We start from the raw sequence: 24,733 nt of genomic DNA, 5'->3' as shown, positions 1-24,733 counted from the left end.
ATCGAGGCCTTCAAGAGCAGTTTCCCAGGGGACCTTACTGACTAGTTCCCTGAGCAGCCTGAAGTCCGCTTTCCCCATATCTAGGGATGAGGTTTTGGTGGCACTTTTCCTTCTGTCACCATAAATTTTGAACTCAACCACTTCATGGTCGCTATGACCGAGGCGGCCACCAATCACCACATCTCCCACCAGACCCTCTCTGTTTTCTAGCAGCAGGTCTAGGAGGGCACCTTTCCTAGTTGGCTCCGTTAGCACCTGTACCAAGAAGTTATCATCTAGGTGCTTCATGAACCTCCTGGACTTGCTCGTGTCAGCCGTGTGGCACTCCCAGTTAACGTCCGGCAAGTTGAAGTCCCCCATAAGGACAAGGGGAGTTAATCTCGAGGCCTCTCTTAGTTCTGTAAAGAATAATTTATTGGCGCTATCATCCTGGCCAGGCGGTCTGTAATAGACTCCCACAACGACATCCCCTTTATTCGTTCGTCCCTTGATCCTTACCCAGAGGCTCTCAACTTTGCCATCGCCGACCTGAAGTTCCACACAGTCCAGCCCCTGCTTCACATACATCGCCACCCCACCACCTCGCCTACCCTGCCTGTCCCTCCTGAAGAGCCTGTAACCATCTATCGCAACACCCCAGTCACAGGACTCATCCCACCAGGTTTCGCTTATGCCGATGATGTCGTAGTTGCGGGACTGGGCCAGGACTTCTAGCTCATCTATTTTATTCCTCATACTGCGTGCGTTTGTGTAAAAGCACTTCAGGTGCGTCTCCTTACACTTAGCACCTTGTGGATCTGACCAAAGGACCCCACTGGCACACAGCCCCTCTGATTCTAGCGTACCATCCCTTAGGTCTTCACCGGCGCGCCTGGTTTTAGCCCCTTCCCCCTTCGACTCTAGTTTAAAGCCCATAATATATATATTTTTTTCCTGTTACCATCATACCAAAGCAATTTATGCTCAGAAATGGACTGTATTGATTTACCTGGAGATATTAAAATCAAAGATATTTTATCTTTCTTTTTTCACTTCATCACGTTCACCGATTTATTCATCTAAGACATTTTCAGACTGGTCTGCCCAGAATAAGTCAGCTGAAACCATGACCAAGATACCTGTTTGGCTGGTGTAAAGCAGATGGAATATCCTTTGCTATATAACTTCAAATAAGATACTTCCTAAGCTCAGCAGAAAAATTGAGGATACATTTCAAATATCATGAAGCAGGTGAGAACAGTTTCTCAAGAATTCTGTAGTCATATTCCTGACAGCACAATTTGTCTATGGCAAATATTCATGTGTTTTATTTGTCATGCTTATAAGCAGACACACATTTGTTTTTGTCTGCAGGAATTCAACAAAGCACATCTTACCTCAGTCAACATTATCAGACCAATGAAATACGACACAATGGAAAGTCCAAGAATCAACAGTTCTCTTCTGTAACCCCTTCGGAAAATCTTTGGGTACATATCTACAACAGCTGTCACGAGACTTTCAACACACACGAACTAGAACAAATGACAAAAAAGTACAAATAAAATATGTCTCATCTGCTCTTGGGATTCGGATTTGCTACAAAACACTTCAAATATCCTTTTATGTTCTCATCAGAGAGAAAGACTGAATGATCCCTGAGGATACTGTAAGCTCAAACTGAGAGGAACATCATTTCAGAATTAAAAAGCCCACAGCTACGGATTTCCAGTCCACAACCAAATTCAAATAGTTGAAGCCACTTCTATTATATCAGAATTGTTTTGCCCTGTAGCAGATGGATTACATAAAATTCATATCTTTCAAATATTGCTTGAATGGGACTTATATGATGTATGACTTTTGCATGACTGCAGCAGAATTTCATTCAAAGCATCCTGCACTTTCATTTCTCAGAGGAACGATGTGCAGTTCTATGCACTTTCAAGCAATGCTAAATGAGCTGTGGCAGGGTTTTTGTTATTGGTTGGTTGTTTGGAGAAGTTCTTTCCATTTTACAGAAGAGAGAAGTTCCATAAAGTTATTAGGTGCCTGAGCCAAATACATCTAATGAAGGAGGGGATGAACATTCTTGCTAACTTTAAAAATCACCAGAAAGCTGGAGACCTGAGCACCTGGCTCAGGGCTCTGTTGCAAAGTTTCTAAAATAGCCACCAAAATGAATGCCCCCAAGTAAACAATACAAAGACTGTCATTGAAACATTCAAGAGTAGGATTCAGAAATTGCTCATTTTCAGACTTTTGATAAAATTTGTTATGTTGGAAAAAAGAAAAGTTATTAAAACCTGTATTTTAATGATTGGAAATGTCATGCAAAATAAACACTGGTGATATTTATTTTACAGGATATAGTCATACAGTTTGTGAAACAAATCACACAGAGAGCTGAGCTGCGTACTAAAAATGTCAACCACTTCATATTTTTCATCAAATAATATTCACAAATTTTATGGTCACATAGGAAGGATTTCTATGCTGTCACTTTACTGCCACATTTCTTGCTGTGGCATCTTGAAGTATGAACACACCATGTGAAATTATGTTAACATTGTCTGATACTTGGTTTCAAAATTCTTTGCAAAGTGCTTTAAAAACTGGAAAGGATTACACACTGACATTCTACTGAATTGTGAACTTCAATCACCCATATTAAAGTTCAAACTGATTTCCATGTTAACAGTGGAAACTGTAGTCAGGCTGAATCAATGATCTCAATAAGATAAAGGAATCTCTACTATCATATAAATAAGATTTAAATAAGGAACTTGAGTCAATGGTTTTAAGCAACAAAGTAAGTTATGGTTCATTATTTCATCAGGTTAAATGCTATTTAAGGTTGGTGATACACACATGCTAGGGAATCTGACCAAATATTTGAATAGTGTTTGTTTCATACCTGACTATCTAATCCAAGGAATATGAGCATCATGAAGAACAGAGTTGCCCACAGGGGAGAAAGAGGCATCATCGTAACAGCTTTAGGGTAAGCAATGAATGCAAGTCCTGGTCCTGAAAAGGAAGAAAACAAAGTAAACAGTTTATACTTGTGTACTGGGTCTGGCTGGGACAGTGTCTTCCCAGCAGTCTATATAGTTCTGCATTTCAGATTGTGGCTAGAACAACTTTGCTAACACCAATGTTTTGGCTACTACTGAGCAGTGCATGTACAGCATCAAGTCTTTCTTGTTTTCCCACTCTGCCTGCCCCTAGCAAGTGTGCTTGGCAAGAGGCTGGGAGGAGACACAGCTGAACAGCCAACTCAAATTGGCTAAAGAAACATTCCATACCATGTAATGTCATGATCAGCAAGAAAACCTGGGGTAGAAGAAGAAGAATGTGGGAGCTGTCTTCCAAGGTGGCCTTTGCTCAGAGAATGGCTGAGCATCAGTCTGCTCATGGGAGGGGGTAATTGTTTTTGCATCAGTTGTTTTTTACTCATCTTTCCTTCAGTTATTAAGCTGTCTTTATCTTGACCTACAAACAATTTTTCTCACTTTTTCTCTTCCTATTTTCCCCCACATCACACTTGGGTGGGCAAAGAAGTGATTGTCAGTGTGGGTGCTTAGCTGCTGGCCACGATCAACTAGGGACAAATATTCATTTAAATATTTGGTGAAAAGGCTACTCAGAAATAAAGACTTGCTTGGCACATCAGCTCTGCCTACATCCTGTCCAAATGATGAAATGTCCGAATGATGTCCAAATGAAGGTCAAGACTTCTGCTAAGACATCACTGTGCCTTACGTTCTGTTTCTTTGTGTGGATGTACAAGACTCCTATGCCTGAATAAATAACAGTGTGTTGTCTAACTCATTAACACATTCTGAAATCTGTTTTTTTTTTTTTTTTTTCTTCCTAAGGCAGCACTGTGTCCAACATTTTGTTCAAGAACACAGTCAGTGGAAGCTGCATCTTGGAAGCCATACATGATACGAGCCAATTGCCTACTTGATTGTTCCTAATCTTCTCTCAATTTCTGAGTGCTGCTGTGGGTACATAACATTCATTTATAAGCTGTATATTTACATAAATCTTTAAAATTGGATATTTTTGCAGCATCATTTGTAACCTCTCAAATATACTAAACTGCCATCTCTCCTAGCTCATACTTTTCCCATTCATTTACCTTTGCTCACTTTTCAGATGCTGCAAATTCTTATGCTATAGAAGCTTTTCTTGAAGTTAGTCAGCTTTTGAAACAGGAATATAAAGGTAGATTCAGAAGGCTGATAGAAGTGCTCCTGCTTCAATAACTTCAGTGAAGACCTGTCAATATATTACTGCTTTTTCATTTAATTCGGTGTTTACAAGTTCCCATAATTTCCGGGGTTGATGTAGTCTTCTAACCTTTTTCTATACAGTTTCAGTAATAGTATAAAGCAAGCACTTTAGAGAAAGAGAAATATTTTCCATGACAGTATCATGAAAGCTTTAGTTGCTTTGTAGTTTTCCTGCTAACCTTGACTAAATTCCTGAGAACCATTTCTCCTTCTCAACAGTTAACCATTATGCTGCTTTTCTTTCTGGGCTTTTCTTTTTGTTCTCTTGGGTTTTAAGTGATGTTTAAAGGTGTCGTGCCCACAAAGATAATACAGATCAATTAACTTTCATTAGGTGCTTAACTTCAGGTGATGGTATGTGAAGTTGGATGGTTAATTTCATGTAGAGCTGGGAGAAAAACTTACTGACATTAGGAGATGGCATTAGCAGTCTAGAGATATGTAGCTGGATGTTATGTGTTAAGCAAGACTTGAGAGGACTTCCAAAGATTTATCCTAAAGATCTCGTTTGTCATTACTTTAAAAGCTTCGTCTTATTTGTTTCTCAGAATTACATACATTTTCATGGATTCAGGTCTGTCTCACTTAAAGGAAAATAAATACTTCTTTCATGAGGATATAACACTCAAGGGGCATAAATGAGTAATATAAACTGCTGGATGTTCAGCTGGACTAAGTTTGTGTTACAATAGCTCATTAACCTAATGAGTTCGGTGCTCTGCACAACAATATTAACGTTACTCACACATAAATGTATCACTAAAAATAGTTAATAACTCTTCACATAGAATTATTCTAATGAATTAAGTAACCGATATTTAAGAGGAATTTTGTCAAAATTTCTGCAAAACAGTTAACTTATCCATGAGATACTGCACAGACTAACTATTCTGACAGCAGCCTTTGGACATTTTTTGTTCATTCAGAAAACCGCTTTTGGAACTTACCTGATTCTGCCACTTCTGCAATGGGCACACCTTGTTCATAAGCCATAAATCCAAGAACTGAAAAGATAGCAAAACCAGCAACAAAGCTTGTGCCACTGTTCAAGCAGCAGAGCATGATGCAGTCTCTGAAAATATAAATAAGAAATACTGCAGTTGATCTCCAGAGCCTGGGTTTCTTTCATGTACTGAGCCATACAATTAATAGAACCCCAAGCTGCAGGAATGGACATTAAGCTCTGAAAAAGCTGCCAAATGATAGTATGCCTGAAAGAAATCAGGCAGGCATAAGCATCTGCAGGAAGATACCTTTATAATACTTCTGCTTGTATTTTAACTGGCTGAATTGCAAACCTGTTTCTACGCACTCACTGCTTTTCAACAGAATCTTTAAAAAAGCACAGTCAAATAGAATGTAAAAATTGGATTAATAACAATTTTTCTTCAGTAGTTGTAATAACATACTACAGAGGACATAAATAAATTTATAAGCTACATAAAATTATTAGTAATTTGTTCCCTGGAAAAAAATCCTATGATTAGATCTTAGCTAATACTACCCCAAGTACAGTACAATGGCAATATGTATCTATACAAAAATACAATCCTGGTTTGCTTTAAAAACTCTTTTTTTTTTTTTTTTAGAAGTCATAGTAATAAAAAACAGCATACAAATTCTAAGAACTTTGTATGTTCCTAAGTGTCTCGGAAGTAAGCAAAGAGAATGGGCAGAGACGCTGTCTCCCAGACATGTATCCTACACATGACAATTACAATCCTACAATGGTAATTACGAGGCCAAAGTGAAGAAATAATTCTTTATCTAGATTTGAAATTTCACAATAGTAAGTCATGTTAAAATAAGGGGAAAGTATTGTTGGAGAAAGGTATGATCATTACCCAGAGCTCTGTGAAATATCATTGTTTATCCTGCTTTCAAACAGCACTTCAGGCTTGTCAGATGAGGATATGGGGATGATTTATTATGACAGTTTAAGACAGTTTGCTACAAGAGACAGCTGTGTACTTGGGAAAGTAATGATCTAACCTAGATGTCTGAAAATGAATTTGGAATCTAAAACACTGAAACACAAGCCAAGCCTCTAGTTCTGTAAAGCCTACTCCTTAGCCTGGTTTATTCCCTTCCTACTACAGCTCTGAAGAAAGTTTTCATGCAAGCTGTCTATGAGAAGAAATAACCCTGAAAAATCTAACAGGTTCTGAATCCGTGTCTTAAATAACAATTATCATATTTCTCATAGAGTTGCAGTGACTTCTTGAGAATCAAAGACATAATTCATATCTTTCAAGTCCTGTTGTATACTCTGACCAAACCTATTTGGCAATCTTTCTGCATTATTGCTTGTTTAGTTTGGTATTTTTATACTGTAAATTTATCTCATCTGTTCCTTAAGTCAGAAGTGGGCAACCAGTTCCAGCATCTAATTCCTTCACTAACGGGCCCCAAATTGCCTCCCACATCTGTTCAAAGCTCCTCCTTTACTGACTTGGACTCACCTTAGCATCAGGCACATACACTCTAAATGGCAGGAAGCAGGTATACATTTCAGTACTGCAAAGTGAGTGCTGAACTAGGGCTCTTGGGCCGTGGGAGGCTTTGGCTCTCTCTCTTCACACCTTACCTACAATTAATTTTGATGATTATTTTAAGAATGTTTTTATGCTTTCATATCCATTTCATAGAAAACCTTTTCTGTATGGCATACCATCTACTAATTGCCCAAACCGGTACAGAAATGAGAAAGAGTTTGTAGATTAAGATGTGGATGCAGAGAAGTCCAGTGATCTTCACACTCCTTTCATGCATGGGCCCTCTCCTTCACTGTTCAGTTATTAACAGAGTTAAATAGGTCTTTTAAAATACCTTCTTAAAAATTCAGAAAGCAGAGTTCTAACTTTTAAAAGTTGATTTTCATATGAAATTTCTTCCTGTAGTTGTGGACAGACAGGCTAGTCATGCATTGTAAATGTTTTAAAGCAAAACTACAATCTAAAAGAAAAAATGGGGAGCACTGTGTCCTTTGCACTTTGCAGAGAAATCAAACAAGGAAAAGACTCACCTTCCTAACCATTCTTCTCCATGTATTTCAGCACTGAATAAATAAACCTAGAGAGATTATCACCCCAATCTATCTCACCTAAGAAATCAGTCAGTTCAATGCTGAGAAATTAAGACTAAACGTAATGAAATATTCTCAATAAAAGACATCAAAAAGATGTTATCTTTGTCAATTAAAAAAAAAAAAAAAAAAGATGCTATTTTAAAGGGGTCGATCTAACTGCTCAACATTTGTGCAATGCTTCCATTTGGAACAGCCAGTTTTCTGCAAATAAGATTTTACATAAATCCCAGGCTTTAAATGCAGTCCAACCACCACAATATTTTTTCTGGTGAGTGGTGTGGTACAGGACTTCTGAGAGCTGCTGGTTCCTGCCTATGAGAAAAAAGGCTGAGTTGGAGACATGTTGCTCCCTGCAAATCTTTAGAGCACCTGGTGGGTGCTGCTGCATCCTTGTGGGGGAAGCAAGGCCCAGGTGGTTTAAGCTGGACAGTCATGGGTAACTAGATCATCTCAGAAAGTAACAAGAGGACCACAGCCATTTCTGCACTCACAGGGAAGATACATGACCCACGTTTCCATGAGGTTGGTTTGGAACAAAATAGTTACAGGTAGGCACACGTTTCTCAAGGGAAATGGGCAAAAGTGAACCTAATGGGATTTTTACCATCTCCAGTTAGTGAGGTATCTATTAACAAAACACAGTCACAGCTCCACTATTTTGTTCCCCAGTTGGACAGTAATAGGCCAAAGACTTCAGTCTCTGGGAATGTAATAGTGTTTCCCATCCTAATAAAAATATAGCCTCCAGTTTGAATTGGATTCATTGATTCAGAAACCAATGAATTTTTGGAAGCAAGTGCTCAGGAAACATTGGAAGGAAAACACAAAGTATAACTGCTTTTCCATCAATTTTTTATAAGTATCCTTGATAGGAAGACATCAGAGCCTGACTGAAGCCCAAGTGCATTTCAAATGAATGGAAATCGTCAAATTTTTATGAAAACTTCACATTCTTCCAAATGAATGTCTTGACGATCACCTGAATAATTCAAGGCATAATTCAATTTATCCTCTCCCTGCCTGACAGCCTGGATAATGCTGGAAATTCATTCTGCCTTCCTTTGCATGCTTCCAGTCACTTCCTTGCCTTTATGGATTCCCTGATGGCCAATTCCCATTCCTCTTTTCCTCTTAGACTGGAAGCTTGATCAAGGCCATATATATATATATATATATAATTTTTTTCCCAAAATTTTGTCCATTCGTTGACAGTATGTGAAATTATTCATTTGTCTTCTGCAATGCAGCAGAAGTGAGGCAGATGCCCCATGAATTGTACAAGAGCTCGTATGTAAAAACTGTCTTCCTCAGGTGCAAGGAGTGGTGTTGTGAAATCAGTGTTTTCCCTGATGGGGAACTGACCACTGTCCGGCAGGGAGCTAGATTAGTTCTGCAAATACAGAAAACATGAAGCAGGAACAAGAATAGTTTCCTCTTCTGTCTGTTGAGGGAGTGGGAAGTTACAGAATCCTTCCCTTAAGGTTTAAATGGGTTAGGATTTCTTAGCTTGCTAAAAATTAGAGGAAACATAAGTACACCTCTTTTTTTTTTTTTTTTTTTTTTTTAATATATGGAGAACATTGCCAGTGGACTTTACTGACTGTTTTCATCTTTTCTTAAGAGGCACTATTGATATAAACTGTTGTAAACCCAGAGAGGATTTGGCCTCGTAATTTTCTCACTGTCTTAAAGCATTACAAAGAAAGATTAGTAAAAACAATAAAACTTAATTTCTTATTTAAAGATGTGCAGTGACTTGTTTGCAATTAACTTATAATATTAATGACCTAGATCGGGTTGCTAATGAAAACACCCCTTTTTCCCACTAAAATACATCATGTCATTATTTTCTTCTGAAACTTACCCTTAGGAAAAAAAAAAATCTCAGAGTGCAAAAAGAGTGGAAGCGCATGTTACAACCAGACAATTACACTGCAGGTATTTCTGAAGACAAATCCATGGCCTGGTTTTCCTTTTTTTTTTTTTTTTTTTTTTTTAAGTGTTAGTTAGAATATAAGTTTAATTCCACTTTCCACTGTAAAGAAAAGGCTGCATAGCTGTTTTGTACAGCTTGCTCTGTTAACACCCCTGTTTAAATCAGCTGCTTTCTGCAGTTAGCTTCTGTCTCACTTGTTTCTTCAGTTTTATGAAGAATCTTACTTTGTGACACCATAAAATCTGTTCTATTTTTTTGTGAAAACACTTTGTTAAAGGAATTGTGAAGACCGCATTCAGAAAAATAAATAAATATTTGGTTGCAGCATCTTGTCCATGAGCTTTAAAAGTGAGCTGCTGATCTATTTTACAGAGATGCCAAGCTATACTGTCAGGGTCAGAGGAGAAGAAGAAAAATTGTCTAAGTTCTCCCAGTCACACATCAAAACTCCTGCTTTTTGTAAAAAGTTTCAAAACCATTGCAAAAAGACTACTGCCATCCTTGAGGAAGTGACAGAGTAGTTTTTTAGACATGATACAACTGGAGAGAAATAAAAATAAGATAAAATAACAACAACAACAAAAAAAGAGTAGCCTTAAGTAGATCAGCATCGTTTACACTAATTAGGGAAAACTCCCATTGCCCACCGTTCCTTAGGGGCATTCACTACCCTCTGTTGGAGCTTTATCATTATTCTGAAAATAACGTCAATCAGTATTGTTGGAATACTCTATGCGATTTCCACTACTTAATGCAGCAAGACATTTGGAATTTTGGCACTCGTAGCCATGTAAAACAATAACTTGTGCCGCTGCTGAGTTACTTTGCATGATTAGATAGCAGAGTACCCTTAATTGTTCCTGGATAGTTTTGCAGCCATTCAGCTGGTGGATACATTTGTGCCTGTGGTTTCTAGTCTCCCAGCTCTCTCTTTCTCTGCAGGATCCTACTGTTTGCTGTTTCTCTGGCAGAAGAGCAAATTGTTGCTAAGATAGTGAACACATTTTCTAAAACTGGCTCCTAAACTCTCCAGGTAAAATTATAACTAAGAATTTAAATTCCAACCCCATTTATTTATTTTGCTTTGGCTTTGGGGCTATATTATTATTTCCTTTAGAGAAAAATGAAAATTTAATTCTCTGTCTATCATAATGGAGTCAGTACATTCAAACTATCATGTACTGTCTTGTACATGTATTAGAGGCTGTTAACAGTAAGAAAGCTAATTCAATAACTACAAATGCCAGAGGAAAAACATAGTGTTCATTTTCCTGCCTGTGCCAGTAAAATCAAATGGGAACTTTGTGTTAGAGTCATATCTTTTTGACTGATTCAGAAAAGATTAAAACCTGCTGAAGTCATTAGCAATTTCCTTACTGATTTCTATAAAGACTAGAAATGACATGCTATCATTTTCTACTGTGGCCTATCTAGGAGCTAGTAAACTATGGAAAAAATAACATTCAGAACACAGTCCAAACTAGGGTGAGTTTTGATAACAATTTTTCATATAACTTTTTTTTTTTTTTTTTTAAACTGATATACATTATACAATCAAATACAGCATACATACAATGTGTGGAATTCAGTATACTATACACATATGTGTGTGTACTGAGTGACATGGCTGCGCAAGGGTCAGATGTGATCAAAGGGGTAAAACCACCAAAATTTAGAAAAGAGTACTGAAAAAAATATAAAGAAAGTATTACAGGTCTCTGTTCAATGAAAATATGTGCCTGTGCTTATGATTCCTCATGCAAGTGGCTGAAGGAAAAGGGAAATACTTCAGAGTGAAGCTATAAAGTAATGTGTAGAAGATATTACCTGTAGCAGTTGTTATTATAGTTGTTGTAACTTCCCAGAGCTGTCAAGCACCCCAAGCAGATTGCATAAGAGAAAAATATCTGTGTACCAGCATCAACCCAAACCTGAGGAAAAGAAATGGAGTAGTTAAAAGAGCTCAATAAGGAATCATAGTTACTTGTATACTGACCACAAATTTGCAGAGGCCGCTATACAGGGCAATAGTACCTTGTAACCCTTTTGTAAATCGCAACCTGAAAAGCAATATATACTGTGAGTTAAATTCCCCTCTCCTTCCTAAAGGTATAAACAAGAAACATCTCAGATTGTCTTTACGTAGTCAAACTAACCTAAGGCAGAAAGAGACAGACTTTCAGAGAAGAACATCATCAAGTAAAAGTCTCCAATGGTTCTATTACCACTATAAGGTGTTCACTATAAGGTGTTAGTAATTGTCTGCTAAACAGAGTCAGCTGCATTTATCTCATTCTCACTCAATCGTTTTTTTTTTTTTTTTATTCAGATATAAAAATTTACCATGAAGGAACACTTTAAAATATGCCATTTATAGATAATATACAAATTAAGATGAGCTGGGGAAAGAGAAACCAATTTATCCAGGGAAAGGTGGTTGTTGTTGTTTGTTTGGGTGTTTTTGTTTTGTTTTGTTTTCAATAATTAATGGCCACAGTTAAGCAGCAGGACATAGTTGTTCCAGTCATTGTACAGTTAAAGAATATAAGTTCTGTAGAGCTCATCAAGTAAATAAATTTATAATTACCAGTATAGCAACATTTATATCCCAAACTGATGAAAACACTAAATCACAAATAAGAAAAAAGAGAAGGAAAAAAAAGCACAAACTGACACAACACAATTATTATCTTCACAGCAACCACAAAAAATTAATATAATTTTTTTTAGTTTCAAAAACACCTCAGTGAAACAGTTTATTTCATCAAGCGTTCCACTAAAATCTGGGTGTGTTACTACTGGAGGTGAATATCTTTTAACTCCTGATTTCATCATGAGAGTGATGTGAAGAAGCCACAGCTACACAGCTGCGCTATTTCCAATACAATAAATTCCACCTCCTGGTTTCCTGCGATGATTGAGCTCTGTAAGTTGCTTTTTAAAGCAGAGCAACCAAAGTGCTTTTCAGAGAACTAACAAAGCATTGTCTGACTGATAACCAGAGGCAATAGCTATGTAGCCAATTGCTACTCTGACTCTGAGACAGCAAGAAAATAAAATTCCACTCAGGTAATGATTTCATGACTGTACTAATGGTAATACAATACTCATAAACGTATGAAGGGGATGTGTTTGTTTTACATGTGATCAAGTGAGTCTTTGGTTTCTGGAACAATTGAGGGTGTTTCTGTTTAGGAATAACATTAACATCAGATTTGATTTGCATCAGTGTCTTAAATGGTTTCATTGCTGTCATACTGAATAAGATACAGCTGATTACATCTCAAAGTTTCACCACTTGGTAAGGGAAAAACTGCACAGAGAAAAAGCCTTTTGACAGACAGGCTTTTTAACAAGATTGGAAGCTCCCAAAAAGCTGTAAGTAGCATAGGTCAACTGAAAATGCACGGTCTTCTTAAGCACAAACAAAAGCTAGGAAACTGGATCAGCAGACGTAGAATCTGCTGTTTCCTTCCGTTTCAGTTTTTACACACCGTATTGTTGTGGTGCATTGTATGGCACTTAGATGAGCATTAGCCTTTCCTGTTGGCACAGGCCAGCTCCACAAAGTCTGATTATTCCTGGGACAGTAAGTACTAGTGGAAATGGGGGCAAAGTGGAATTGTATTCCGAAGTGAGAAACTCTAGAGCTGCTTGAGAAGAACAGCAGAGAGCACATCCTTCTGGAGGTCCTGCACACCTAATTAGAAAACAAAAAGACAAAAATCTGGCCTTAAGTGGTATCATTTCCTTCAGAGAAAACAATCTCCACTAAGAACAATGACATCTGACTGAGAATCAACATAAAAACAGCAGCAGATACTTTAAACAAAAACATGTTCTGTAAGCAAGGGTTCATATATATATAAAAGTTGAATCAGATTGAAAAGCCCTTTGGTTTTGTTGCACTGTGTGACAGTAAACTAGAATTTTCACCAGAACTTATGGCTAATGCTTAAAATACAAGAAGAAAGCAATTTTATTTACTGTATGGAACAACAGAATCTGTGTAGCTTTGTTTGGGTTATAGACTTGAAGTACCAGTGACAGAATTTGTGATGACCATTAATATTTCAATTTTGGGATTCCAAAGTGGCAAAAATATCTACAATTGATCAAAGAAGTGAATCAGGAAATTACTTTAGAAATCACAGGTAGGTTTTTGACAGTTGGAAAAGTATGAGATGGACCAACTCTTCTATTTTGTCACAAGCCTGAACATGTCAAAGTTTGGAAAGCAAGCAGCTGATAGTACAGATCACTTCTTTACTTTTTTTTGCCCTAACAGCTCATGACCATTTGACAAATTTTGTATTAGACTTCAGCTCTCATTAGGGGTTGGAGATTTTGTTGACTTACACAAATTGTTTGTTAGTAGTCTTAGTCACACCCAGTCTTAGTCATTCTTAAACTGTCCCTTGGGGAAATTTATTCTCATGAAAACTTTTACTGGGCCTTTGTAGATATGGCTTACAAATCCAGGCACCATCCACCTGGCTTATGGCAACAAAAACATTATAAAATATTTCTGAGAGTGGCCAATCGTTGTACTGCATTAGCTGGGTAATTTTGCAATATCTGGCTTAGACTAAAAGTTGCAACATTTTCCAAGTACATGGAATGAATGGAGCAGGATTCTGCAGAACAATGAAATTCTGAAGGACAGAGACAAAGAAAACACTGCCAGTAAACTGCAAAGCAAGGATTCTGGAGCCAGCAGCTGGTGAAAGGCTGGGACAAAAGGAGTACGTTTTTTCTGAAATGTGACTGGGCTTGATGTGTTTCTGGCATGGGTAAATTCCAGAGGAAAGAACCTGTACCAGGGAACATCCTGTTCATGCTTTATATACTCAGTACCTTGAAAATCCTTTGGTTAGTGATATTTAAGTCAATTCAATACTATGCATTCATAAATTTGGGGGCTGAAAACGCTTTATAGTCTTCCACTAACTCCTACTTTGAAGACTGATTTTTTTCCTTACTTTTCTTTACCTCATATATTAAAAAATTCCATTCCAAAACAGTACTAAAATTAAAGCACAAAACCTTCGTTTGTTATAACTTAATATTTTTTAAAAAATCTAAGGGCAGAACCTTTATACTTTCTGTGCTCACAATCTGCCTCAAGGGTACAGCTGATCCCCAAACATGCTAAGCACAGCACCACTTTAACATTAGTATCGGCAAAACAGAAGAACGCAAACACCAGTTCAGAATACAGCAGCACAGCTACTGCTGACTCTTGTGCAGAAATAATTCTTGCTGCCTGCTGGTTGGAAAGAAGAGGTCGTTCAATGAACCCATGTGACGAAACTTTTATCCCAGAGGGAGAAGGTGACATAAAGAAGCCTCAACTCTATGGCACGACCTGCATGATGGTGAGAAGAGGCAAGTCTCTTCACTTTCTATTTTCTAACCAGGAAGGGGAACAGCAGAGCTGTCTGTGCCCTGCTCCCCATTTTGAGGCTTTCTCCGACTTTATTCCACAGCTTTCCTGATTCACAGCACAAGCAGTGGTCTCAGATGTGTCCTGCTGATGACTAACTTACATAGGAACAAACACAATTCCACTAAACAGAGTAAATTTTTTAAACTAAAAATGGAAAATGCTATTTTGCAAAGTCCAGCTCTCAAAAGCCAGCAATACCCAGAAATTAATATGCCTATGTAACCTTAATTTGGCCTTCTTGTGTGTAAGTCTAGGACTCAATCTTCACATACACGACTGCAATACTACTCTGTATTCTGTCCAAGATGATGAATCAAGCTAGTCAAATAGAGGATCCTTTTGTCTAGACAATCTCTTGCCTCTTTTATTGCCATAATTATAGGACATGTAATGAATGAAGAAGGACAAAGAAGGAAAAAGATGTGCTGTGGTGAAGACAACAGAATACTGCTCCAGAGAATTAGATTCTCATGTTGCTTCTATAAAGTTTCCAGGTGATACTATGTCCATAAATCACTTAAATAAATCCTTTCACAAATGTTCTGATGTTGCCTATTCTGGGAAACTTCAGAGATCAGGATTCATGGGGATTCCTGCAGCAGCCACAAGATTGCTCTCAGGAGGGAGCCCTTGCAGCCTAGTCCATACCATGTCCATGTATCAAATCACTGGGAGAATACCATTCACCTCTTCAGACCACACTTCATTCCTGAAGTGCCTTCTTGCTCTGAGAGCAAAGCAAACAGCACTGCAAAGCTGTTACGGAATCCTCCTGTGACTGCACGAAACAAGCTCCCAGGATAAAATGGCTTTAACCAGCACTTCCACAAAGTGTTATGACAAACAGATGAATGTAATTGAAATGGTGGAAAATTGTTTCATGTCTGGGGAATACAGAAAAATCAAGTAATTATTTTCAGTATGGTCCTCCTAAAAGATAGCCTTTTTTTTTTTTTTTTTTTTTTTTTTTTTTTTTTTAAAAAGCATGTGTTCACCTGAAAAGTTTCATTTTACACCTCAGCTAGGTAGATACCCATGATTTTTCACTATTCTGTCTTTTTGTGCATGGCTAATATTTGCATATTAGTTTACAGCAAAAACGTAAGACACCTAAAAGGCATGCTGAGGATATATTAAGCAGTGGGAGGGGTTTGTTAAAAATGTGATACTTGGAAATTATGTTCATGGCAGGTTAAGCACACAAATCCACAGCTCAGCATCTCACTCCTCAGTGCCTGTGTCCTGGAGGAAGGCAGGACCCGGTCAGCCTTGTCTCTGCTTGCCTCTGTCTGCAGGCTGGGCTGACAAGCTCTTGGGATACACTACTTTATGGTTTAATTTTTCATTCTGTGGCTCAAATAATAGTAAAAATGGGAAAAGCAACCAAAAGAATATGATTGTTTAGAAACAGCCCAGCACAGCATTAAATCACCTGAAACATTCCCATTCTTATTCAGATGCATATCTCTGCTCTGTCCATTGTAGTCAGTTATGTATGTCTGTACACACAAGCAGCCTGCATATGGTAACAGCACCCTTTTAGTAGTTTACTCTCATATCTGCTGTGATTTTTTTCTCTACTTCTTTAAGTTAGCCAATAAGTATAGCACTGTGTAACGCTAGTGCAATTGTCACTGTGACATTAAATATGAAAGACTTTACATAGGCTTAAAAGATATGATGAAATTCACACACACAAAACCAGAGAAGCTCGAAAGATCAGGTAGTATCTAGATGATGGTGTATGCAAGTAATTACTCACAAAGCACTGCAGCAGGAATGAATGAAGGCATTAGACCGTAAGGCTCCCAGCTCTATATCAAACAGAAAAATATTGCCAATGTCATTACAAGTGGCTCTGACTGAAGAGCTGCATCTGTCCTGCCACAGGAGAGATGTCACGATGATTTCCTCCTGGCGTTACTATTCTGCACTCACAGAATCAACAAAGACACTCAGGGAGTAGCTATGGGTTCTTGGTGCTACTCTGGGCTTATGCATAGGCTGTAGGTGCCTGTGTATAACAGTTTCAGAGATTTATACCTAAGGAAAGACACGTCATGCTTCCTCTCTTTGCAACATTTTAAGCTAAGTTTCACAGATGTCCTAATGGTACCATATCACCATGATACTTCCAGTTTCAGAAGACAGCTTGGATAGATTTAAAAGTAATGGGGGTTCTGAAAGAACTGCAACATCCACGTGATCTATTTCTCCATACATAAAAGGAACAATGACCAAGCACTATAAGGATCCTTCCATTAAGCAAAATCTGTACCTTGTTTATCTGTCTTTCCACGATCTCTCCCATAGTCGACAGTTAACAGATCCGATAGAAATTATAAACGTGTAAGGGCTACTATTATTTGTCCACACACTTCAGTTTGCTTCCCAATTTCCATCAAAATCAAGGGAATTAATTTCACATTGGAATTTGAGTACTGGTTGAAACACGTATCCCAGTAGTGTAGTTTCATAAACATGTATTTAAAAAAAAAATAAATTCTTAACAGTAAGATTGATTACTCACTTCAGCTGCAAAACTCAAAGCATGTTTAGCTGCAGAGTGGTTACTGATGATTCCATAAGCAAGCACTCCATCTGAGAATATGGGAGATCCTACAGGCCAATTAAATGCTGCACTCACTCTCTTAAAACATGATGTTCCAAATGTTAATAGTCATTTATTTCCCATTTTGCTATCAGAGAATGAGCAATCACTTCATAGTTCTCTTTAAATTTCAATTATTCATCACTTTTGATGAATCTCAGCAGTATTTGTATTTTAAAGAGCTTTGGTTTCAAATAAGGATTTTACAAAAAAAAAAAACAAACCAAAACAAACCAAAACAAAACAAAACAAGCCTATGCTGTCAGGATATAATAAATAAAAGTTTAAGGTAAAAGCATTGAACAGTTGCAGATTTTTTTAACACTGAGAATGCCTGAATAAAACAACTTGTTGCAATACAAACTGAAACAGGAGCATTGCCAGAGTTTATGTCCCACACACCTTGAAAGGTTTAATGTTTGTGTGTCAGTGCCTCACACAATGTGTGGAGAGTATGTGGAAAATGTCAAAAATCACATCACCTACAGAACATCTCTACCTGTACCAAGCCTCAAGGCTTAGCATCTTCAGGTTGGCTTTTACTCCATGTGTTCCATGAGCCTGAGGTGAGTGGTTTACATCTGAGCTGCCCGAGTCAGTGAAACCAGCCTGGTGTTTGGTGTGCTATAGATGTAGAGATGACAGGCCTTAATCTCAAAGTAGCGCCTACATTTAAAGAGTAGGTCTCTCAGAGCTGAAGGCATTAATTACATGTCTAACACAAAAACATTTACAAGACTATTTTTTCCAGACTTATATACTATGTCCCTTTAAAAATGACATTATTATCACTTAGATGGATTTTTAAAACACGAGGAATCTAACAAGTATGCTACTACAGAAGTGTGTCTGCTCTGTGTATGCTAGCGTGCAACTATAACAATCATTCCCAGAGTGTTTCCAAAACAACTATTTATTACATTCCTCTGCTATATGCTACACACATACACACACACACGCATATATATATCTTCTCAGAAAAATAATAAAAGAGGCAGTAGTTGAGGACTGAGCATTTTTCCTTTGATCTTAGTCCAATTAAAGCAAGTTTTTGCATCTTTCTCATTAGGAAGAACATTCAACTACATCATAAACTGCTATGCTGGGCATGGTGTAGCATAGTTGGCAATAGCAGCAGAGAGCAGCAGGATGATAAGCAGACTGCTCTGTGAAGACTGGATAGGTATACACTGGAAGGAAAGTAACAGGTATATGGGTGGTTTTCCTTTTTGATTTTTTTTTTTCCAAAGACAATTCCTATGTTCCTCATATGCTAATCAATATGAAGAACATCATACATTCACGACACCTCACAAAAAATAAGGCCGATCTATTTTGCATGTTTTCAGTTTCAATGCAGAACACTTTGTCAAATGGACAGAGAACAAATGAGGCCAAAACACCTGTATCCGTCCTGATGGCCAGACTGAGCAAGAACATACAGTGGACTTAAAATTCCCTTGAAGAATGCAAAAGGTTATTCTTTGGATAATTTCATTGCCATCAGCTGAAATCTCTTTTAAAAGCATAAGAAAGAAAATTTACCAATTTGCATTTATTCTCCAAGTCATTCTTTCATAATCAGCTGGGATTTTTTTCTTCAATAGCAGCTAACACACAAAAATCATTTGAAAGTCTGTGCCATGCAAATGTGCAAAATGAATACATATTTCAGTTCAAAGTACTGTTATACTCAAAGAAACAACCCAAACACTTAGGAGACATTCAAAGTGAATAAATCCATTCCTTGTATGTATTCTGCTCTTTTCTCACTAACAGTATGCTGATAATGTACCTTATTCCTGTGAAACCTACAGAGAAAATCAAAGAACAAACTTTATCATTTTTACTTTACTGCAGAATCAAGACAGTTAATTGTAACTGCATAATTTATCCTGCCTGAATATAAAAAGGCTAATTTTCTGATCTTAGTATGTACTTAGTTAAAAAAACGTTTGTTTGTTTGTTTGTTTGTTTGTTTTTGTTTGTCGTTGTTGTTGTTGTTTTCCAACAGTTAATTTGAAAAAACACACTGAAATAGAAATTAAGCAAAAGGCTATTTCATAAAGTTAAACTTCTTAAACCCAAGGGTCACTAAGTAAAGAAAAAAACCCTGTGGGATCCAAGCATGCTGGCACTAGCTATTACCCAAGTAAGCTAGCTCTTTAGCCCCTGCCCCCTATCCCCAAATGCCTTCTTGAGGGAGAAAAAAAGAAAAAGGAAAAAAAAATTATCCTGTTACTCTTTCAACTAAATGGGAAATGTCATTAAATGGGAAACTAAACCAAAACAAAATATGAACAGTGTATTGTGGAGAAGCAGGAAAAAAATGTTGAGTTTTGGATACTGGACTTAGTTTGTTTCTGAAGTTTACTACCCAGAGCTTTTTAAACAAGGCAGTTTCTGAAAGCGCTGCCTTCATTAGTGCAGGAAAACACAACTTAAACGGCCAGGCAGAAAATGGCTGAATTAAGCTCTTTTTTTCCTCTTTTTAATGGTAGTGATTCTCAAAAGATTAAAAGTAGGTTAGGCGAATAATAGAACAGCTATGTTTCTAGTGTCTACCTGACAACAGCTTTTGTAGAAGTGAATAATTACATGAAAATCACTTCCTTTCTACCTCTTTTTGGGATTTCTGTGGGTTGCTAGGCAGTCTCTCTCCTACCTTCTGCTAATGTTACTTACAGAGGGGATGAATACAGCATATTCATTATGAGAATGGTGAGTTGAGGGGGAGAAGGACCTAAATACTTGAAGTTTTGTTTATTCACTGCTGCCTTTGGAGACCAACACTATAGCTCAGATTACTTTACACATTTAAATGCTAATTTACCCAGGCATGACTTAGCCAAGTACCACCCTGATAAAATGGAACAGGACCTTCCTCAATACAGGAGCCACACTAGTAGTATGTTTCTGTGTTGCCAGCCAATGTTGAAAGTCAGGTGCTAGATGGAGCAAGGCACAGTGAGGCTCCTTCTGAGACTTGCAGGAAGAACGCTTTCACTCTCTGACTGCTTTTCCTGACTGAAAGAAAATGTTTGTTATAAGACTGGTTTACTTTCCTGAACTCCTTAACCCCAAATTTAGGAGATATCTTAATTGCTTTGGCATGATTCCAAAACTAGCAACCACCTGTACTGGTGTACTGCCCTGCTTCTATAATTGTGAGTGCACTCATATAGATTAGGGTGTATGTCCCTTAAAATAGAAATTAACATTAGTCCAAATCTCCCTTCTCTGCGAAGTGCTACCTGAGATAATGACGGGTTTGAATGCTCCTTTGAGATAACAGCTATGTGTGCCTGGTTTAGGGAAAGGCAGTGAACCAAGTCCATATGCTGGCATCAGACACAGGCTTTGTGGGCTTTTAGAAAGTGTCTGATTTCCAAACCCTGATTTAAAGTCTTCTAAACCTGCAATTCACTTGGATTATGGACTTTCTTTTGACATCCTCACAATTACCTTGTACACCATGATGCAACAGGAGACGAGAAAGAGGACAGAAGCTTTGTACTCTCTTCCCAGACTCAACACATTCTGAGGATAAGATTCAAATACACAAACCAGCACCTCAATTAAGAGAAATCCCAACCTGGAAAGAACTGAACTGCTAAAAGGACTGCAAATGTTTTATATATTTTTTTACTTGTTTCTTACCAAATGTCTCCTTAACTTGGTTAATCACAGAGAACACACCCCATGTGCCCCATGCATCCATGCAACTTTGCCCCCAAATTTAACATCATTACAGAAAAACCACAAAGTAACAATATCCAGCTGCAAATCTCTTAATTCTTTCAATTGCAGTTGAGTGTACTGATTTCTTAAGAGCATTCTCCTCCTGCTCCTTCAATTTATTCTTTTAAATAAACACAAGAAATGCTGATAACATTTTTAAAATGAGAGTGCTGATTAGTGTTCCTCTTTACTGACTGCAGCACCATCACCAAATGATCTCAGAATGAAATATTTGACCGTTGCCACATACAATCCAGTGCCTATGGACAGTCCAAAGTATTTCAGTATATTTATACTCAGTTGAATTGAGTGATTGATGGCAGAAATCATCCTAATTTCTGTATTATGAATTCCAACCAAAATGTTTTTAAGGCCTTTTTTTTTTTTAAAATATATTCAATTTTTATAACTTTTGCCAGAAAGCAGAGTTCTGGGGATTGTTTATTATTTAGGTTGTGGGGGGGAAACGAAGCAGAGGAATTAGCAAATGTAGTAGGATTGCCTGTTTTTAGCAGTGACTGCTGCAAGATACCTAATTTCTATTACAGAGTTGCTGTAATATCTCAAAGCAGACCATTCTCTGATAGTATTTTTTTATTTACTCCTGATACTCTCTTAAGATTCTTATCTGGCATCCTTGAAGCTGGAGGAACACAGGAAATATTAAAAACAATATTGTTTTTGTTATATTTATTGTAACAGTAAATATACTGCACATGAATCATGATTCAAAGTATTCATCTAACTTGGAAAATTAGAGAAAACTATTTTAAATGGTTACTTAACCTAGCCTCTATAAAAAAAAAAAAGGATAATTCCCAAGTTTTTTTTAAGTTTTCTTAAGAATATTTATTTTAGAAACTGCACTTTTAACACCATAAAGAGCAGATTTTGAATCAAAAGTAAATACATTATAGAAATATAGGGATGATTTAAATTCTTACTCTTATTTGAAAACAGCCTAAACCTCATACTAAACTAAGTATTCCACAAAGAAATTCCCATCAATTTTTTTTCCAATATACACACTGTCCATTGTCCAATGATGGTACATAATGGTCTGAAGTAAAATCTGACCTGGGAGGAAAATGTTTTACATTGTATAGGTGATAGTACTTAAACACTTATTGCAGTTCAGTGCTGAACCAAAGATTTCAGATATATTAATCAATTAATATTCATGCCCTGCACCAACTAGAACACATATGAAATATAACTTAAAATATTTGAAATAATCACATTTAATTGCATAGGAACTATTCTTAAAATAGAGCATAAATACATTGAAAAAAGCATTTCCTTACAACAACTGTCAATCAACATGAACAATTGTCCTTAATACAACTGACAAAAAGACCTTTTGCTTTTTGTAGACCTGCAACTCAAACACAGACTTTAAAATTACACCTTAAAGATTATTTTCAAGTAAAAATATTTTCATTTAGACAGAAGTGGAACTCCCATGGTATGAGAACAAGGCTGTAGCACGCTTGGGACCTATTTTATTTTTAGTACTTATACACTAGACTGTTCCACAGCAAAGTTATGCAACATGGTTGCGTGATACAGCCATGTATATGTACAGCCATGTACAGCTCAGTGTGTAAGCGTGGGTTAGTTTGTTAAGCAGCCTCAGAATAGAGTAAAATTTTTGAATTGGTATGGCCATATGCAAGCTATAACTATTCTGTCCACCCAAGGGGGATGCTGTACTACAAGGTAGATTCCAGATGTGTTGTGGAGGCTGTGCCTCCACATACCTGAATTGGAGTGAAAAACAAATGCTGCCATTAGAATTAAGTAAAAAGCTGTCTAATATGATGCCAGAAAAATAACTGCCAGAGTGGACTCAGTTTACTTCAGAAAAAAGAGAGCTCCTGCCTGTAGACAAACTATTTGCACCATCAAAGAGAAATTGTCACATCAAAAAGAGAATTTTTCCAGGAAAGCTATCACCATATTGGAAGCTTTTGTAGGATTCTTGTGTCATTTGAGTCCTGCTCTTTCCAAATGGTGACTATAATACAGCCATTATGCCAAAGTCTGTCTGCCACCTAGGTTAGACACTATAAGGGTTGTTTAAACTAAGAATGAACCCTCCTGAGCTTTCCTATAGCCAATGGAGAGATTGGATCCTTTTGAAACGTTATGCAGCCCTTACATGGGTATCATACAGCACCCTCTAGGGGAACACACTTCTCTCTGCTGTTTACACAAGGAGTTGGAAGCACTTCATTAAGGTTCATCAGAAGGATACCTAACATCAAAGAGCATGAACTCCGCTTTTCAGCAGTCCCTGGTGATTTTCAGTGAGACCTGTGGGAACTGAAGATGCCTAGACACCTGAAGTCTTGGATGTTCTTACTCTAGTTGCATATTTCACTTCTAACACCTAATTTTCCCTTTCACTTCTAACTTCTAATGTCTGTAAGGTGATCTTTTCTATGGCTCCGGGTTTTATGCATACAATCTATTTTTCAGTGACTGCAGTCAGCAAGTAATTGTAAGAAAATGGTCCACCTCTACTGATTTTTCATGGAAAGCAGAGCGCAGCAGTCATAAGACCATAGCTTTCTAAACCACAGCATTGCCTTTCTCAAGCCACTGCCAAAAAACAAAAACCCGAAGGCAAATTAAGCAAAAAATCTGTAGTATTGACTTGCCCAGAGGTAAAGAACATATTTCCCCTTCTCAACTACACTGGCATAGTGCCATGGATGGGCACTTCACTACTGGATTCTGGCCCAGCTGCTGGAATTGTGCCACTGGCAGCTGCATTTCAAAAATTAAGAAACTAATCAAGTTTCTATAGCATTACCAGTTCAAAATTCTTCTGTCTCTGTTTCCACAGCCTGTTCTTTCTATTCCCTACGTTCCTTCTATATTTGGTGCTGGAAACATCAGAAGCTGCTGGTGAATCTTAGAAACTAAAAATAAAATAATAATAATAAAAAAATGAACCCCCACTTTTTTTTTGGAAGTGGTCAGCAAACATATGAACTAAGGTGGTGTAAGCCTATTTTGATTTTCAAAAGGATTTTAGAAATGTCTGTCACCAAAAGTTGTTTAGAAAACTAAGCATCTTTGGTTTAAGAAAGGAAAAAAAATGATAATAAAAGATAATAAAGATAATAAAAGATAATAAAGACAGGAAACACCTGGTAAAGTAGTGTTTTTTGTTTTTGTTTTTGTTTTTTTTTTTTCTTCAGTAAACTGGGGCTACCAGTGGAATACTACAATGACCTTTGCCTCTACTAATCAATTTCTTCACAACCGTGACATTAGGTTAGTCCGATCTGGCTGGCAAAGATGGTAGTTAAAAAAAGATGTGACACTAAGTTACCCTGACTAACAAGAATGATAGCTAATTGCAACAATGCATTTTATGAAAATTAAATGATGGACAACATTTAATTACATTCAAAGTAATATACATGAGAAAAAGCAATTCTGTTTTGACATAATGGTTCTTAACTGATAATTTTGATTTGGAAGCAATATGTTAAAAGTGTAATAATAATAAAAAATAATAAAGATGTTGTGTTAGACAGTTACAACATAGCAGTGGTCAACAAAGCAAATTAAGTGATAGGCACTGTTAAGGAAGTAATACAAGGAACACTAAGGT

The 24,733-nt window shown here is 37.2% G+C and overlaps 1 protein-coding gene across 1 annotated transcript in view; it reads right to left on the bottom strand.

Moving 5' to 3' along the window:
• SLC6A11 (solute carrier family 6 member 11) overlaps positions 1–24,733 on the bottom strand; it is a gene marked incomplete at its 3' end in the record, with an annotated part of 94,508 nt that overhangs the window by 10,843 nt on the left and 58,932 nt on the right. Inside the window, exons 8-11 of the mRNA XM_082768504.1 lie at positions 11,132–11,235; positions 5,228–5,352; positions 2,897–3,009; positions 1,377–1,514 (exon numbers count right to left, since the gene is read on the bottom strand). Of these exons, the coding sequence (XP_082624630.1) occupies positions 1,377–1,514; positions 2,897–3,009; positions 5,228–5,352; positions 11,132–11,235 (480 nt within the window). The remainder of the gene's footprint in view (positions 1–1,376; positions 1,515–2,896; positions 3,010–5,227; positions 5,353–11,131; positions 11,236–24,733) is intronic.

The sequence above is a fragment of the Aythya marila genome (genome assembly GCF_965140915.1).
Source record: "Aythya marila genome assembly, chromosome: 10".
Lineage (NCBI taxonomy): Eukaryota > Metazoa > Chordata > Aves > Anseriformes > Anatidae > Aythya > Aythya marila.
This window is presented reverse-complemented; position numbering and strand designations above follow the sequence as displayed.